At 40.8% G+C, this 19,584-nt stretch overlaps 1 protein-coding gene across 1 annotated transcript in view; it reads left to right on the plus strand.

Annotated features, from left to right (window-relative positions):
- Positions 1-1,038: 1,038 nt before the first annotated feature.
- Positions 1,039-19,584, plus strand: part of stk33 (serine/threonine kinase 33) — a gene marked incomplete at both ends in the record, with an annotated part of 102,238 nt that continues 83,692 nt past the window's right edge. Inside the window, 11 exons of the mRNA XM_083890872.1 lie at positions 1,039-1,155; positions 1,673-1,786; positions 2,424-2,528; positions 3,187-3,325; positions 5,136-5,221; positions 6,654-6,741; positions 8,845-8,920; positions 9,006-9,118; positions 9,214-9,299; positions 9,393-9,465; positions 11,469-11,635. Of these exons, the coding sequence (XP_083746998.1) occupies positions 1,039-1,155; positions 1,673-1,786; positions 2,424-2,528; positions 3,187-3,325; positions 5,136-5,221; positions 6,654-6,741; positions 8,845-8,920; positions 9,006-9,118; positions 9,214-9,299; positions 9,393-9,465; positions 11,469-11,635 (1,164 nt within the window). The remainder of the gene's footprint in view (positions 1,156-1,672; positions 1,787-2,423; positions 2,529-3,186; positions 3,326-5,135; positions 5,222-6,653; positions 6,742-8,844; positions 8,921-9,005; positions 9,119-9,213; positions 9,300-9,392; positions 9,466-11,468; positions 11,636-19,584) is intronic.

Consider the following 19,584-nt stretch of genomic DNA (forward strand, 5'->3'; position numbering starts at 1 on the left):
ACATGATTTAAATATCCACTGAAAAAGTGTGTGAAAGAGAGGGGGAGAGAAAACGCTGGCTGACAGCCCTTCAATTTAATTCAGTTAAATTAAATTCAATACAGTTTTATTTGTATTAGGGTATTTGTGTTCAAGTGAACGCCGGTACACACATCCAAAAAACTACCCAGATGTAGCAGAGCTAGCTAGCGGCTATTTGCTGAGTGCTTCGAGAGAGTTTGCGAGCTAGCTAGCTAGCTAGTTAGCTCGCCGCTTTCATAAATGGTCAGTTATTTTCTGACATTAGTGTTCAAAGCTCAACGGTCCTCTGGATGTATGTCAAACCAACATATTCCAACACATTTCGACATTGTAACGTGCTTATTTGCGAAAATATATTACAACGAAAATAGTTCCTCTGCAGATGTGGCGGCCATCTTTGTTCAACAAAAATCAGCCGACTCGCAGAATTCGCAAAAAGCATCATGGGTAAATTCATCTTCCACTTCGTTTTAAGCCCGCATCAGAGCTCACTAGATTTTGAGGATTGATTATTAGGGGCAAAATTGCACTCCCCCTGGCTGCCCCCTATAGGTGAATGCACAAATTTAGGGTTAAGGCAAAAAATTTGGATTAGGGTAGGTACTTGGAAGGGGCCTAAAATGTGCAGCCATCTGCCTCGACCGGTTGGGGTGAAAGAAAAAATGGGGGACAGAAAGTGGAGAGAGAAAGGACAACATGGAGGTGAGGTAGAGACAGAAGAAAGAGGTTGAGACATTTTTGAGAGGGGTACTGAATCTTTTTCTATCGGTACAATGGGTTGGCTTCTGACCCTGACTCTTCAGACTCTTATTCACTCATCCAGTTGCTCATAATGATATCTAGGTTGTGATCGAATGTGAAACCCAGAAGACCTGCCCATTGTCTCTTGTCTCAAATAAAAACAATGTGTGTCTTAAAACTGCAGAATATTGGTCACAATGAGGAGAAGAAATGCAGAGATTTTTGTGTCATAATCTGATGATGTGATGAGTCATTCACTCCTTCCTCCATCTCTAGATGACAGAGGCAGATGTTAGTGGGTTTGCCATGGACGTGTCGTCCCCACGGACCGGCAGGTTCCCGTTGGAGAGGGACGTGCCTGTAATACGCCTCAAGAATGATGCCCAACTCAGGGTATGGAGGGCCATTTAACGTGATTCTGCTATAGTCTAGTCTGTCGTCACACACGCTCGCTGGTGACCTCTAAAAACAAACCGTCTGCACTGAAAGAGGGTCAGACTTTGACGCTGCTGCTGTTCAAACCCCCCCCTTCACTGGGAATTTGACTTCTCCCTTTGCCAAATTCGAAGCAGCCAGTGCTCAGCCTTGCATGCACACAGATAATGATCAAGTTAATTAGACCTGAGATTGAACGAACTGCAGCAGCAACTTAATCATTTGTAACTTGATTAGAAATACTATATTCTGCAGCTCCAGGGACGGGAAAACTTTCTGTTATTTCAGAGAGCTTGGAATTAGCATGTACTTGAGTTCAGGTGTTCAGCTAAAGACATTATGTGCTCTCTGTTTTGTTTTTTTTGTAATAATCCAGAACTCAGGAGAAATCCTCTGCTCTCTCTGGCTGACAGGATCAGGTGTAGACCACAAATGTCCTGATGTTTTCTTTCTTTTTTTCCTCCCATCCCTATAGGAAATATATGAATTTGGAAAGAAATTAGGTCAAGGTAGCTTTGGAGTTGTTTATGAGACCACCCACATCGAGACACAGACACATTGGGCCATTAAAAAGGCCTGCAGACCAGCGGTGAGTACATGGGGGCATCCCTGTGGGGCGTCTGTTGTTTTGATGTAAACGAAAGTTGCACTTCGACCAGAGAGTTTTTATCGTAAAGCGAGAAACAAACGGCCGCAATCATGTATGAGGAAAACACCGCGATATGTGATGGCTGAAGTTCTCATGATTTTCAGACTGAATCATGTTTAATTTTAATAATATTGTGTGTAAAGCATGACATGCATACGGAGCCCCCGAAGTGACATGAGAAAAAAAAAAAATAACGACATTTTTTTTGAAATCTCCAGTTTCCAAAAAATTATGGAAAAAATCATTTTTTTTTTCTTTTGGAAAAAGAAATATTTTTTTGAGAAACCCAAGTTTTCATTTTTTTTTTTTCTCATGTCACTTCGGGGGCTCCGTACATGCATATCCAAAAATCGTAGGTTTATTGTCAGTAGATGCCATTCTGCCACAGTCTTAGGATAAATGGACCTTGGAGAGTCATTATCTCTTCTTCCTGTGTTTAAACTTGCACATTGCCATTACACTGGAAGGTTCTCTACTCTGTATAAACTGATCTATGTTGTAATAAATGCATATATATTCAATTAAGGGCAATGCCACTGGAAGTCCAATGACCTTTCTTTCTTTGTTTCGCTTTCAGGCAGGAAGTTCAAAAGTCAAGATGCTGGAGCAGGAAATAAACATTCTCAAACAAGTGACTCATGCTCACATCGTACATCTCAAAGAAGTCTACGCAACGCCACGGGTGAGCATTGTTGATGAAGCACCACAGCAGTTCAATCACCTGCCAAAACAGCCCTGTTCACAACGCTATGTATAGTAGTATCTCTTTAGGTCCACCTTAAAAAAAGTAAAACGAAGGGACAGGAAATGACATCAGCCATAGAGGCTACTGGGAGCTAACAGCAGTTAGCATTCGGAAAAGTGATCATTTTCAGGTATCCACTGGACAGATAAATCCTCTGAGGCTGGACGTTTGTGTAGAACTCTGTGCTGCACTGTGGAGACAAGAATAGAACTTTTCGCAGACAAAGCGGACAAAGCGGAGCGCCGCGGGACAACAATTTCAGGCATTTAGCGTCTTGTGTCATCTTTTTTTCACACTTTGGCGACTGGTAGGGCCTCCAGAGTCTCAAATATAAGGATTTAAATTATTAATGAGTTGATTTTGCTTAATAATATGGGACCTTTAAATTAGAAATTGAGGTGCCAAACCATGTAGAGGCGAGGCGAGCTGGGAACATGTTGTGGAAGCACGGTATTAAGTGTGTATGTGTGAAAAGTAGGTCATAGAGACTGCAGTGTTTTGGTAATTACCGCAGAAGTCCACAAGGGGCGATATAGAGGCTCCGCACACACAAACAGAGCGTTTGGTGAGACGTATTTTCTCTGCTTGTTTCTAGATGATGTATTTGGTTACAGAGCTGTGCACCGGGGGTGATCTGAAGCAGCTGCTGAGGCGGAAAAAGTTCTTCACGGAGGACGAGACCAGACATATCATCCGTGCGCTGGCCGATGCCATCGTCTACCTTCACAAAAGAGGTAACGTTCGTCTGGGCGTTTGACATTTTGATAGCGTTCAAACGTTAAACGGTAAACGTTGCACATACATTACTGACAATGGTGTTTACAGGTGTGACGGCGCCCCAGGTGTCGCTGTGGCAACGCGCAGGAAACCTGTAATCAGAAAAAGACAAGTTAAACAATGCTTTTTGAGCTCGCTGTCCTTCACGTGCTTCATATTCATCTGTACAATTTACAAAAAAAGGGATAATTGCCTGTCAAAAAACACACAATGAAGATTTCAAACATGTTTTCTTTACAGGTTATTTAGGACACCGTCTGGCAAAAAGGCATAATTTCCTTTGGTTAATGACTAATTTGTAACGAGCTGGGAGCACTACTGATGAATCAGCTGAGTTTTGCATTGGAAAACTCTCCATTGTCTTTGTAGAGAGTAATGATGCGAATAAGAAAGCAGCGGCTTTTCATGAGAGCGTCAGAATAATTCTTTCATGTATGAGCAATCGTTAAATTCCATTGTGCAGGGCATTCTCTGCAGGGTTTGTTTTGTTCGTTAATTCATTTGTAAAACTCGGCTCAACTTTGAGCTTTTAATGCTACAAACAGTCAATAGATCCAACAGTATTAATACATGAAGGTACAAATACACTACTGTTCAAAAGTTCAGGCTCACTTAGAAATGTCCTTATTTTTGATGGAAAAGCACTTTTTTTTTGCAATGAATATAACATGAAATGAATCAGAAATGCACTCTATACATTGTTAATGTGGTAAACATTTTTAATGGGTCATGACTTTGTATAATTTCAGATGTATTGTATATTTTATTGTGTAATTTTGATGTCTTTCTTCATACCTTCTTTCTTAAAAAGCCAAACTAGGGATGGGGGATGGGAGAATCTAGCATAAGCTATCATCTCTGCATGCAGAACATCAGTCACATTGACTTGTTTGTAACGAGTGGAACGTTAACCTGCATTGTCCCTATTAAATAAATTAAGTTAAAGGTGCATTATGTAATAAATCTAAAGCAAGTGGTCATAAAATCCTCCTAATATGTCACAGAGACTCAGGAATAATGTTCATATAACAAACTGAACTCACCAACAACAACAGTACAGACAAAATATTTGCTTTAAAAAAAACATTTTGCAGACTGCAAATCATGTTTATGTTTTGAAATCATGTTTTGGCGTCATGTGGCGCCACCTACCGCCGTCTACCAATCATTGCAGTCAGTAGAGTCTCAGCTGCCGAGCAACCACGGGTTGTCAGTTACGTCAGAAAACAAAACCTAAAAGACCTCTGTATTTTGAATTTGAATGTAGTAACCGTTTTTGGCCACATTTTTACATATGGCACCTTTAAATTAAATTAAATTAAATTAAATTAAATTAAATTAAATTAAATTAAATTAAATTAAATTAAATTAAATGAAATGACTATTCTAGCTGCAAATGTCTGATTTTTAATGGAATATGTACACAGGTGTATAGAGGCCCATTTCCAGGGTTTCCAGAAAACCCTTGTGCAATGATGTTAGCACAGCTGAAAACAGTTTTGCTAGTTCTTTGACCAAAGGGTAAAATTATTATTTTGAATAAAAATCATTTGTTTTGCATCTTTTTTGATGAATAAAAGTCTGACTATTGAATGAAAACACTAGAAAATCATATAGGTGAGCCCAAACTGTTGCCAGTAAGATGGACACTGAAACATACGGTAACCCGGCAAAAACTCTGTAATATTAGGTGATAAATGTTGTCTTGTCATTGTTTTTTTTTATATATTAATGAATGTGTAAATGTTTTCTCCTCACGTCTCACAGACATCGTGCACCGAGACCTGAAACTTGAAAACATTCTTGTGAAAAACCCTCCAGATGAAGGCGATAATGACAGGATTAATATCAAGGTGAGCAGGAGTCTCACACTGTGTCACTTAACACCTCTGCTTCTTACCTGACTGCAGAGCCTCTGATGGGCAGTTTTTCCCCGTAGTGTCTTTTTTTTTCATATTTAGTAAAGGCTTTAAACGCTATCTCATTACGACACAGACCCCCCCCTTTGGTCTTTACTTTATAGTAAAACCTTTGCGGAGCTGCGACTGTGTCCTTAAACAAATGACCAGCTGAGCTCAGCGTGTGTTTGTGCAACGACGAGCAGCGAGCGAAAGCAGCCACCTGGTGTGTGTGAGCTAAAACCAGGCTAGACCTAAACATAAACATTACATACGCGCTCTGTGTTTCTTTGTCTCACACACACACACACACATTCTTGTACTTGCCGCATACTGAGGACCATCATTTTTCACTTTATAAATCAACACAATTAAAAATATATATTTCATAAATGACATCTATTAAAAAAAAAATTCTGAGTGCAGTACCATAAAATGTCTGCAGGTAGAACCGGGTTTTTGTACCAAATTGAGTTTGTTAAAATGTGACTGTTAAAAAAACCCAGAGTATAGCATGTGATTTTAATGAAAACAAAGTGAGGACCTGCCAAAATGACCTCACTTTGTTGGTTAAAAACCCTCACTGGTCCTCAGTGTGCCGCAAGTACAAGAACACACACACACACACACACATTAAAACATTTATTGTTTTGGTCCAAAATTTGACAAAAACGTCATACTATACTATGTTGTCCAAAATTTGACAAAAAAGAAGTCATACTATTCTATGTCATCCAAAAGTTGAAAAAAAATTTTAACAAAAATTTTTGGTCCAAAATTTGACAAAAATGTCATACTTTACTATGTCATCCAAAAGTTGAAAAAAAATTTGACCAAATATTTTGGGTCCACATTTTGACAAAAACGTCATACTATACTATGTCGTCCAAAATTATATATTTTTTTTTTTTTGACAAATTGAATATAGCATGTTATAGCAACCTAAGGAAGTGATTTCAATGAAAACAAAGTGAGGACCGGCCAGAGTCCTCACTCTGTAAAAATGACCTCACTTTGTTGGTTAAAAACCCTCACTGGACCTCAGTATGCCGCAAGTACAAGAACACACACACACACACACACACACGCACAGGAATTGGTACCACGCAACTGCAAAAACAGCTTTCATTTCACAGTAGTTCCTCCCGTGTTCTGGAAGTTCTTTCCTTCTAAATAATGTGATAAACTTTCATGAATAAACTCGCACGGCTGTGACGATAGCGATGTAGCTATTTGTGTAAACCGTCAAGGATTCTTGTTTGTTTGTTTTCCTCGACAAAAGCACACGAAAAGAAGAAGAAGAATAAGACACTTCAAAGATTCTTACGCCGCATCTCCGTCATGTTTATTTGAATAACCTTGTTCTTGAGTGCTTTTCCGTCCCTAGGTGGCAGACTTTGGATTATCGGTGCAGACGGGCGGTGTGGGGATTGAGAACGTAATGACGGAGGCCTGTGGAACGCTGATCTACATGGGTACGATGCAACATTGATGATCGCTTGAGTTTGAATAAGTCATGGACCAGCAGGCTCTTTGCCATCTGCCAATGTACAGTATCTGTTTGACTGAGACACTTGAGATCCTCGACAAAGAGGTTTTATGGGATGGTTCAGATTGTTCTTTTTAAGAGTGGTTGTGTGAGATATGAACACATGATCAGCACCGACGTCGCACAGTAGATTGTGCCGCCATTTTTCTCACCGTCACTGTTAAACAGAGCCATGTAACAACATGTCGGCTTCTCACCATTAGTGACACAGTCAGTCTTGATGATGTGTTCCTCCTATGATCTCTCTCCCTTCGGAGTTTGAAAACAGTGATTGTAATTGTGTTCTGCCACGTTCATAGTGTGGAAATGCAAATGTGAATGTGACAAAACATCATCATTTGCATGCTTTTCCACTGAGGCGTCCCAACACTTTGTGCTCTGAAGACACTGAGATACAACTGCACCTGAACATGATCAACTGTAGACAATGTTGCAACTGAAAAGTTGTTTCTGCGCTCAGATTTTCCCTCCAGTTATCTACAGATCCATGGATATCCATGAATATTTAGGTGTTCGCTGGAGGCAACTGGACTTGAGAGGCGTCCAAGAGGCTTCTTCACTTGTGGTCTTCCAGCCTCTTGGAATCAAGTCCAGTTGCCTTCAGCTAACTTCTGAAGATGACTATGACCTGGTTGACTTCACATGTCTCCATGTATGCTATCATACAGCCTTACAGTTTTCATCTTCCACTAATCTAAGCCCATCCAAACCAGTTGGAACATGGGACATACCCTAGTTCCAACTAGAAAAAGTGCACTGGAATGCTTGTCAAAGTGGGACCTCCTACTAGCGAAGTCTGGGCTGATGGACCTACCCCGACTTCACCAAAATGAAGTCGGAGAATAATGGCGGCGCCCATGGAGTCACATGAATAGGTTATAAACTTGACTTTTCTGCATCTAGAGTTGTTTTAGACACAGCAATTTAATTTTATCACAACCTGTTTGTCACGTTATGGCGTGAAATTATGTCGTCGTTGTTATCCGTTAGCATGAAAACATGTAGGGCTACGGTAAAAGTACACTCATGGCGTTACATATCCATATGTATCGCTTTTACAGGGTTAGGGGTTAGGGTTGCTTGTGCATGCAAGTAGACCGAATTGCTGACAGTCAAAATGCCTCTTCAAACATAAAGCGAAAGCGCCGCGATCGTCCATGTATGCTAACATTCGACTTCAGTTGCTGGAACGCTTTGAAGTAGGAGCTCGTAAAAATGCTATATCACGAATGTGATTGAAATCTGACAAGTCTGGGGTATTCGTGTTCAAGTGAACATCGGTACACACATCCAAAACACTGACAAAACTACCTAGGTGTAGCAGAGCGAGCTAGCGGCTATTTGCCGAGTGCTTCGAGAGAGTTTGCGAGCTAGCTAGTTAGCTAGCCGCTTTCATAAATGGTCAGTTATTTTCTGATATTAGTGTTCAAAGCTCAACAGTCCTTTGGATGTACATCAAACCAACATATTCCGACACATTTCAACATTGTAACATGCTTATTTGCGAAAATATATTACAACGGAATTGTTGTAATATATATATATAAGTCCAGGGTATTCGTGTTCAAGTGAACATCGGTACACACATCCAAAACACTGACAAAACAAGCTAGCGGCTATTTGCCGAGCGCTTCGAGAGAGTTTGCGCACTAGCTAGCTAGCTAGTTAGCTAGCTGCTTTCATAAATCGTCAGTTATTTTCAAAGCTCGACGGTCCTTTGGATGCATATCAAACCAAACGTATTCCAACACATTTCGACATTGTAACGTGCAACTAAGTTGTTCGTCGGGCAGATGTGGCCGCCATTTTTTTTTTGCTCGCTGAATTCGCAAAGCATCATGGGTATTTTTCATCTTCCACTTCGTTTTAAGCCGCATCAGAGCTCACTACATTTTTAGGGTTAACCACACTGTGTATCATCCAATAATAAACATGATACAAACAGTATAGGATTCACTTGTAAAAACATAGATTATCACCAGTTTTTAAGCAATTGTTTAAATGTGTGTGTATTTTTCTTTCATTTCAGCACCTGAAATGATGAGCGACCGTGGTTATACCCAGTGGTGTGACGCGTGGAGCATAGGAGTCATTATGTACATGCTGTACGTAGATCCATGTTTGTATATTTGTACATAAACACTGACATATACACATGAATATTCATTTGTGTGTGTGTGTGTGTTTCAGGCTGTGTGGGGAGCCGCCGTTTGCGTCGCAAACAAAGTCGCTCTTACTCGAGGAGATAATGAAGAAAGAAGTCACGTTTCCTCAGTCCACGTGGGCCACAGTCAGCGACGCAGGTGACGCCTCATTCTGCATTTTCATTCATTTCATTTTAATTCACACAAACTTGTCACCAACAAATTCACCGATCGCTTCGCGTTCGTCTCAACAGCCAAAGATCTGTTGACTTGCCTCCTGAAGGCGGACCCTGCCTACCGCATGTCTCCAAACCAGCTCCTTGAAAATCCGTGGATCACAGTAAGATTGTTTATTCTTTCACGCTGCATTCATAAACTTTAGTAAAAGTTAGCCACAGGAGGAGCTGTTAGCGGGGGGTGCTTTGTTCAACAGGGCGACACCGACGTGCCTGCCGTACCGTCCAACGTGCTGATCATGATGAGGAACTACCGCGAAGAGGAGGAAAGTAAGACGACGATGGTTTCGATCATTTCAGATGTGCAAAGTATGGAGGGAAAACAATCCCATAGTGACATAATGGAAATGTAGTGTGGAACTTTAATATTCTTGCTATAATTAGGATATACAGTCATTACTTTTGGTCAAAAAGTGGGCGGCACATATAGAACGTGTTGTAATTCCTACACCGTTCGCCTGATTTGGATGTAAATACCCTCAAATTAAAGCTGAATGTGTGCAGTTAAAGCACATCTTGTTCGTTGCATTTCAAATCCATTGTAGTGGTGTATAGAGCCAAAAATAAGAGAATTGTGTCCATGTCCCAATATTTATGGACCTGGCTGTAGTTTGAGACATTTAATCACACTTATTCATATTTTATTCTATATTTTATTCCTTTCTTCTATTTACATGTATATTTTACATTTATCTCTTCCATTTTCTAATTTATTTTTAGATTTTAAGTGTTGTAAAGTGCTGCTGTGACACAAACATCATAGTATAAAATGTTTAAGTTTTTTTTTTTTTTAATTTTAACCATTAATTTGCCATAAAATCTAATCAGATTTATCAATTTACATAAATTAATTTACATCGTAAAGATAAACCCAGAAGTTCACACCATGAGCAACAGTGTCAGTGAAGTGGAGAGGAATAAATGTGCCGGTGTTAGCCAGTAATATTAATAAAGTAAGGTCTGCACAACATAGGTTGTAATTATGTTTTTTAAAAAAGTAAGGAAATGTGTGTTTGGTGGATTAATTCTTTGTTGTAACAAAGCTTCTTGGCAATAAGTCGTACAGTGTTGGAAAGGCTGTTTATTTGCCTTTTAAATGGAGCCACGTTTGTAAAGAAACTGCAGCTGTGGGTTGAGCAGCAGAGTTTAGGGAAAAAAAACAAAAACTTCTCGTCTTCTCTGCCAATGACAAACAGCATCTTCTGCTGTTGGTGTCGTTTATGGGATTGGACGATTGAAGTCTGAAAAAACAAAGACGTAGTAGCAGCCTGGTCACACACTGTTATAGGATGACATCTCATTCTTCAACCAGGGTTTTTTTTTTATCGGAAGTCAGTCAGTGTGGTTGTGTCGGTCACTGTGGCTCACGCTGATCCCACAAGTCTTCAATGAGGTTGAGATCTTCTTGGAGGATAGAGTTTGGTCCCAGACTGTGGAGATATGGGTTTGCCACAAGGGTTCTCTGGATCTAAATGGTTCTTACTGGAACCATTAGTGTTACCAAGAACCCTTGAAAAACCCTTTCTTTGGGAAAAGGGTTTTTCAGAAGCAAATAGTTCCAGGTAGAACCTCAGCTCTTGTAGAAGGACCCTTTTGGAACCCTTATTTCTAAGAGTGTACCAGAGGCTCAACACAAGAGTCAATAGAAGTTTTTCATGGGCGTAATCCACACACTTACACTACCTTTCAAAAGTTTGTGCTCACCTATACAAATTGTTTGTGTGTTTTCCATTAAAAGTCACACGTTTATTCATCAAAAGAGTTGCAAAATGAATAGAAAATATAGCCAAGACATTGACAAGATTAGAAATAATGATTTTTACTCCAAATAAAGAACCAGCAAAACAGTTTTCAGCTGTGCTAACATCATTGCACAAGGGTTTTCAAGGGTTTTCTAATCATCCAATAGTCTTCTAACACCATTAGCAAACACAATGTACCATTAGAACACTGGAAATGGGCCTCTATACACCTATGTACATATTCTGTTAAATTAAAAACAGATGTTTGCAGCTGGAATAGTCGTTTATCATATTAAGGAAATAAAATAAGGACATTTCTAAGTGAGCCCAAACTTTTGAACGGTCGTGTATCTCTGCTGCTCATCCCACACATGCTTGTTCCTTACAAATGTTCCATTTGCCAAGAAGCATCTGTTACAAAAACAAAAACAAAAATAATCCAGGTTTCTTCGGCTTTTGAGATCGATAAACCAAAGCTGAGGTTATTTAGCGTTGATGTTTTTTTTCTTCATATTATTATGTCCTCACTAGGAACACAGAGTCTGGAGAACCTGTCTCTCACCTCTTGTGAGGACACCGTGGATCTGAAGCCGCTCTGCAGGGCAGATTCAGCAGAAGCTGACTGCAGGAGTCCTGCTCAGCTCAGCCCAGAGAGAGACAGCAGCTTCTACCCACACAACACATCTAACACTAAACAGGTAGTGTGTGTGTGTGTGTGTGTGTTTAGCCTCCCCTGTGAGTGTGTTTTAGTGTCCAAGGCTCTCGTTTTATATGGCTCCCAATTCATTTAGAGGATGTAATGATGTGATCTCTACTCATCGAGTGCCACAGCAGCACTATCCAGTGATATAAAGTACATCACTCAACTATACTGAGTTCACAATATCACGTAAACACTATATTATATTAGTCACCATATCACCTACTACGTCAAAGGATTTTAAGATTATTACCTAACCGTTATTAGATGAGAACATCTAATGAATATTTTGGGTGTATTCTTGAAGGTGAAACCATATTTATCAATGTCTGGATTAATGGTAAATTTCAAACGAAGACGAGCTCTGGGTTCAAAAGCTAAACTAAACCTGTTTGTCTTTGTGCTGTTGTTGTTGTTGTCTTGTTGTTATTAAGACTAAATACAGCAGAGAAAGCTGCCATCTGGACAAGTGCACGAATGGCTCTGAACCCTGGAGACGACCTCAACCCACTGCCACACAGGTTTGCTCACCTTTGACCTTTTGGGTTAAAATGAATGCTTTTTTTTTATTTACATTTTGATTTTTATTCCTAGTCGTACTTACCATATCGCAAACAGTATTCTTTTTATTTAACATGTTTTAAATTCAGTTATTCTGAACCAGCCGTGCTCGTCTGTGCACAACCTTTCATGTCAAACTGCCTTTGTGCACTCACACTTGCTTTGTACACTCAGTCACCACTAGATGGTGCCAGATTTAGCTAATACATAAACATGGTTATATTATGAATGTGTGTGTCAACGTTAATTCTGTCATGTAAGACGATGCATGAACCTCATGTGACTGCAGCCCGGTGCCACCGTGAGTGCAAAGCAGTGCAGGCCTCGGCACAAGAAGGAGCTCGGACCTGGACCAGGACCAGGACCAGGACCAGGACCAGGACCAGGACCAGGACCCAAACAGAAACCAGCTTCTTACGACCAGAGACCTTCTACCTCAAGTAAAAGTAGGACGGGGCCACGCAAAACACAAGTCACCTTTTAGTGCTAACACCAAAATCTCCAAAAGCCTCATGTGATTTGTGAATATGAACCGAGGTTCACTTTATTTGATAAACATGCTATTTAATGTCATTTGAATGTAACTACAGTACTGTGAATGCTGCAGCCTTTATGGCCACAAACAACACTCCCCAGTACAAGAATCCACTGTCTCTGAGTGTCCAGCTCCAGCTGTGTGGCTCGTGCCAAAGGAACGACTCCGGCTCCGGCTCCGGCTCCGGCTCCGTTCTTCCTGGACAAATACTTTTCACACGGCCAACTATCTGAAAAAATGCCAAGCAAGCCAAAATACACACTCGCACTGTTTGAGTGGCTTTGCGATCACAGAGATTGAACGACTTTGTCAGAAATAACCGGTGCCGCCTGACACGAGGCTTTTGTGATGAATTATTACGACCCCGGAGTGGAGCCACCGCGGAGATTAGAAACACACTTACAACCAAGCAGCATATCTTATCTTATTATTAATTGTGTCATATTATTATTGTTGATTCACCGTGAACGTATGCCTTCTCCCTATAATATAGGACATAACTGTCACCTAACAATAACCTAATGATAAAGAAAAGGGAATGTGGATTTATGAGAATTGGATAGTGGTCATCAGGGATGTCATTTTATTTTCAACATCCACACACTCACACAAATTTTGTGTTTTTACGGTAACACTTTAGATTAGGGAACACATTCACCATTAACTAGGTGTTTACAAACATGCATATAAGTAGCATACTAGTCCTTTATTAGTGAATATTAAGCACATATTTACACCTTATTTACACTTATGTCGGAAAAATCTTAATTCGTGTTGAATAAGGTGATAATACGCGCTAAATGATTACTAATAAAGGGCTAGTATGCAAGTTATATATGCTAATAAGCACCTAGTTAGCCTAGTTATTCCCTAATCTAACAACAATAACCAAATAAAGAAAGGGGAATGTGGATTTATGAGAATTGGTTAGTGGTCATCAGAGATGTCATTTTATTTTCAACATCCACACACTCACACAAATTTTGATTAGATTAGGGAACACATTCACCATTAACTAGGTGCTTATTTGCATGTATAAGTAGCATACTAGCCCTTTATTAGTGAATATTAAGCACGTATTAACACCTTATGTAGGAAAAATCTTAATTCATGTCGAATAAGGTGATAATACGCGCTAAATGATTACTAATAAAGGGCTAGTATGCTAGTTATATATGCTAATAAGCACCTAGTTAACCTAGTTATTCCCTAATCTAAAGTGTTACCATTTTTAAATCCCTTAACAAGCTGAGTTAATAAATATTCATCTGTATTAAGGGATACAGGAATGTGCCAAATATCATAACATTTGCACATTTATATATATATAAAAAAAACATTGAATGACATGTTACAGGTGATTTTACAGGATATCACCACACGACATGAAAGCAAACAATAGGGATTATCTTTTCTTTTTTTTTCTTCTTCTCTGCTCTGACCTCTCAATTCCAAAAACGAGCATATATGCAGTGACTGCATCCACTCAAAACAGAACAACTGTCACACACAGGCTGGTTCCGCTCCGTCTGGATGCAGAGGATTGGGACCCTGGGTGTGGGGGGGGTGTTGCAGCCGTGGGTCTAATCTCGTACGGAGGCCATTGAAAAGCAGTGGGAGCGACTTTGAGGGCACTGCCATTCAAAGACACGCTGTCGAGAGAATAATCCCCTCAGCATAGATACAACATTAAAGTAGCCAAGCATAACACACACACAGAGGCTGGATTTTGAAATTCAAACATTTGCATCTCGACGTGAACGAGTGCCAACGCTCGTGTTCAGACTCAGATTCAGTTTTTTAGTGTGAATGTGCAGATTTGTTTGTGTTTACTCTGATCACTGTCTGTCCAGGTAATTGCATTCATCATCAGATGTGTTTTTTTTTACAGATGTGTTATTATCAGAGGTGGGAAGTAACGAAATACATTTACTCAAGTTACTGTTTTGAATACTTTGTACGTATTGACTCAAGTATTGTACTTAGTTACTTTATAAATCCTATCCGTTACTGAGTAGAAATAAAAATTCAGCACAATGAAAACCTACAGGGGGAAAATATACACCAGAACCAGACCAATGATGATGTTATTAGCATTAGCACTAGCGCGTGAACATAGAGGGCGTGGCCAAAAGTGACGTCATATCCTGTATCGTGGTGGGCGTGAGCTCCAAAATAGTTTTGGATTTCTGACCCCTTAAGTCATATTTCTACTACCCTCACACCCCACGCAAAGTAACTAAGTAACTTTTACTTAAAGTACATTTCAAAGGAACTACTTTTTACTTCTACTTGAGTAATATTTCATCAAAGCATTGGTACTTTTACTTGAGTACAATATTTTAGTACTTTTTCCACCTCTGGTCATTATTAGAATGAACAAATTAGACTTATCTTTGGTTCAAGCTGCTTGCCAAAAGAGAGAAAACGAGAGAAAACACACGTTATTGACATGAACTGTTTGCCTTTGGTTTACTACAGACCGGTATAAACACTGGTATAAACAGCAGATGGAGCTGTAGGAAGTCACTGAATTCGTTTCCTGTGCCTTAATCTGACAGGAGAGTGCCACCATTGAAGCTTTCTCACTTAGATCTGTGCACCGTGATGTTTCATCAGAAACGATCGGTTAAGTCGGTCACCGTTCAAATCTGTCACTAATTATTATGTGGTTAATGTCATGTTGGTGCATTCAAACAAAAATAAACGGTGAAGATGATCACTTTTCTGGGGTTTGTCTTATTCACATCATGTATTTTTTTTTAAAGCGGACCTAGACCTGAAGTTCCAATTAACGCTGTTTTTTAGTGTGTATCTGCGTCATTACCTTGTTTACGAAGCCCTGAAGGTTCTAAACAAACAGTTCAGCCACTGCTGAGAACGCTGTGTTTTATTGTAATCTCGGGCTCAGCGAGATCTCTGAAAAAACCCGGTCCGGTTACGTAAACACCGGTTCTCCGGAAACAGCAGATCCTCCTGCTCCGGGCACTAGTCCGGGCACATCCGGTTTCGTACATTGAACCGCAGAAGAAGAATAACGTCCGTTGTGGAGGTGTTTCACGAGCGACAGTGTCTTCTGACTCCGGGTCAAAGGTCGTCAAAGGGACTGCGGCGGGGAGTCGTGAAGAAGCTATTTTTAAACACTGTTAAAACAATGTTTTGATAATGAGTAGCAGTGCATCCACCGTTCCAGAGGGGGGAGCTGTGCTTCTGAGAGTGGGTGTGCAGAATAGTACTGGCCAATCACAACACACTCTCTCTTCTGGGTGTGAGAGTTGAGTCTCAAATCTCGCGGCTGGGAAACACCGTCAGAAAAGAGGATTTCTATCGGCTCGTTTACAGCAACCTTCAGATGACCTCAATTATTAATTAGCATGCCCAGTCTGTTCAGATAACCACATACATATATATATGTGGCCAAGAGATTCCAACATATGGTCCTTATTGTCTTGCTCCAGACTTTTAATTAATTATTATGGGGAAACAAGAAAAAAGAATATAGAATATAACCTGGAGCAGATTACAGCGGAGCTTGTAAGAAAAACGTGGAAGAGTTAGTTTCCTCATAAGTGACGATCGTGGCTTCAGCTACTGTTAAAAACACTGTCAGCTCCGATTGTTGCAGGAAAACAGGAGCCTCCAGGTTTTTACTTTTACTGCTTTGCCAACAAAAATAAAAGCACGGGGAAAAGAGGTGGGAGGCGAAGGAAGAGCATGAAGGGGGGGGGGGTGTTAGTATGAAAGAGGCCGCTGGATAGGTTCGGGGCGTGAATTTGGGACAAAGCATGGAGGCAAAGGGAAATTAGAAAATTCGTCGAGATGGAACAGGGGATGCGCCCCCTTCACCCCCCCTTCACCCCCACTACCACCACCCCCCCTTTTCCTCCAGCAGTGCTTGTGACAGATGGAAGGAATGGTGGGTGGGTTGACGGGCTGCAGGGATTAAAAAAAAAAAAAAACACTGCTGCAGTCCCATTTCGGAGAGCGTCACACGTGCAGAGGTGGGTGGGGTGCAGAGAGAGGCACTTGTGGAGAGAGTCGCGGGTGCATGCCCGGGTAATGTCAAAGGAGGCAAGGATGCTTCCTGTCCCTCAGCTCAACCCCCCTCTGCTCCATTCACCTTTATCCAGTGAGGAGCACACGGAGGGGGGGGGGGGGGGGGGGGGGGGGAGCCGTTATAGGGAAAAGAGGATCTCAATAACCTTAATACGGCTTCTCTTAATTAATCAGCTCATCTGCAGAGACCCGATACCTGCAGCTGAACCCCCCCCCCCCCCCCCCCCCCCCCCCCCCCCCCACACCACCACCAACCTTACCCCAAACACACAACATCATCACACTGCCGCTGTGACATTGTGGTAATGAGGTAACGCAGCTACAATGTCATGGAAATGTTGCAGAGACGTTATCAGTGGGAGCTCATCGCACATGCTGATGTTCCCGATCCCCTTCAGTGTTTGCATTGTGTGTGTGTGTGTGTGTGTGTGTGTGTTGAGACGCGTGTGCTCACGTATGCTGCTGCTGCTGCTGCTGCTGCTGATGCTGATGCTGCATCACAACTCCCACACCACGGTCGCCCACATAATAACAGATACACATACGGCCAAATGGCAGCAGGAAACCATGACGCCTCTATTTTCAGGGGGGGGGGGGGGGGGGGGAGGGTGGGGGTGGCATCGAGTAAACATTTGCAGCAGATGGCAATTTCAAAAGCAAGCCTCATCAATCTTTGTTGACCCAACCCCCCCCTTTTTTTTTTTTTAAAAAGTGCTCTTATTTGGGATATTTGCAATTAAAACACACACAGTACAGGCTCATTTAAATATCAAATTAATTAGCGAACACACTGGTGTAAATACCTCTTTTATAAGTCCTTGTTAAAAGTAAAAAAAGTTCTCCACTACGGTTGGGTGGCGCGCTAATTTACAGTGATATCTAATCCCAGGTTACTTCACATAAAAGGCATTGCTGTACACATTTTAATAAGGGAGGTGGTGGTTTGTTTTCATGGCAATTTTCTGCTAGAGTACATTTTTAATTTATTCATATTTAATTTATTGGTCTCTCCGTAGCCGCTCAGTAAAACTAATCAAGACCTCGTACGGGTTCGGCCCTCTTAAAGCCACATCTCTCGTTGGGCAGGCAGACAGGGAGACGCTGCATTAGTATAAGCTCTGCTCTCTTGTGCACACAGACGCTGGATGAAACGCCCGACGTGCATCCAGTCAAGCAGGAGCTCAAAGGAGAGCGTTCAGTTCCTCACAAACAACCTTTTAATCACGCAGAGAAAGAGCGGGGGGGGGGGGGGGATCTGCACCACTTTGAACGACTCCAAACATTTTCATTGCAGTGGACAGTGACCACCGTCAGTGTTGAGAGAGGGGACCTTCCTTCTTTCTTTTACTTCCTGCCAGAACTGAGCAATTAATCGTATTCAAATTGAAATTTGATACAACAAAATGAGCAAATCACAAAGGCTGTTTTTCTTGGCTACACTGTAAAAAAAAGAAAAAAAAGTAATTTTACAGGAAATATTTGGTAATTTTTAACAGATTTTTGCTGTTTTCCAATAAAACATGGGTTCTCAAAGTGTTGATACCTGAGGGTCAATTTAGGAACCCAACATTGGACTGAGGGCCGCCAAAGGAAACAAAAAACGTAATAACTATGTTAAAAAAAAACTATTTTAACTATGTTAAAAAAAAAACTATTTTAACTATGTTAAAATTAATTTGGTCCAAAATTTGCCAAAAACGTCATACTATACTATGTCGTTCAAAATGTAACAATTTTTGAGGAAAAAGTTTTTGGTCCAAAATTTGACAAAAACGTCATACTATACTATGTCGTCCCTAATTTTAGATTTTTGGGGTAAAAAGTTTTTGGTCACAAATTTTACTAAATGTGTTTTTTGGAAATTCCTTTTTTTTTGTTTTTTTTAATTTGTATGAAAATAAATTAGCACGCTTTTATTTTGAAGTTTTTACACTTCACTTCCGCTTCCGGTCTGTCCGCCGAAATCTGTCACAGAGACTCAGGAATAATGTTCATATAACAAATCATGTTCATGCTTTGAAATCATATTTTGGCGTCATGTGGCGCCACCTACCGCCGTCTACCAATCACTGCAGTCAGTAGAGTCTCAGCTGCCGAGCGACCACGGGTTGCCAGTTACGTCATAAAACGAAACCTAAAAGACCTCGGTATTTTTTAATTTGAATGTAGTAAGCGTTTTTGGCCACATTCTTACATATGACGCTTTTAAGAAACAAAAAAACAAAAAAAGGAATTTGGAAAGAAACAAATTTGGGCCGTTATTTTGTTTTGTTTCTTTCGTTTTTTTTCCCGTATTTTTGGTTTAATACGAAGAAAGGAAAAAGCGGCGCCGTTTCCGTGTTCCCGTTTGTTGGTATTGTCAAAAAAAACGGATTATACTTTAGTAACCGGACCCTATGGGGGGGAAAAAATTGTCACACTGCTCATGTGGACGGCTTAAAAACTTGCTGTTATAGGGTTAAATGTGGTATAATGTCACAAAAATGTAATCAATTTAGTCTAGCATAAAAACCTGACCTGATTGAGAAAAATGGATGTCATTTTTGGATTCAGCGGTGCAGAATGGTCCTTTTTTTTGTAACCCAGTGTAATCGCAATACCTACTCCCCCCCCGCCCCCCGTAAAGAGTTCAGGCCTACTTCCTGCCCTTAAAATCATTTGCCCTTGAATTGGCTTCACGGGGGCTTCGGATGTCATTAAGCAAGAGTATGACTGGAGTTCTTATCACCTCGCTACACCGTGCACTCCAAATATCTATTGATCCACTGACACACCTTGAGGAGGGCGTGCTCATC

This window comes from Microchirus variegatus (assembly GCF_963457635.1).
Source record: "Microchirus variegatus genome assembly, chromosome: 6".
Taxonomy (NCBI): Eukaryota; Metazoa; Chordata; class Actinopteri; order Pleuronectiformes; family Soleidae; genus Microchirus; species Microchirus variegatus.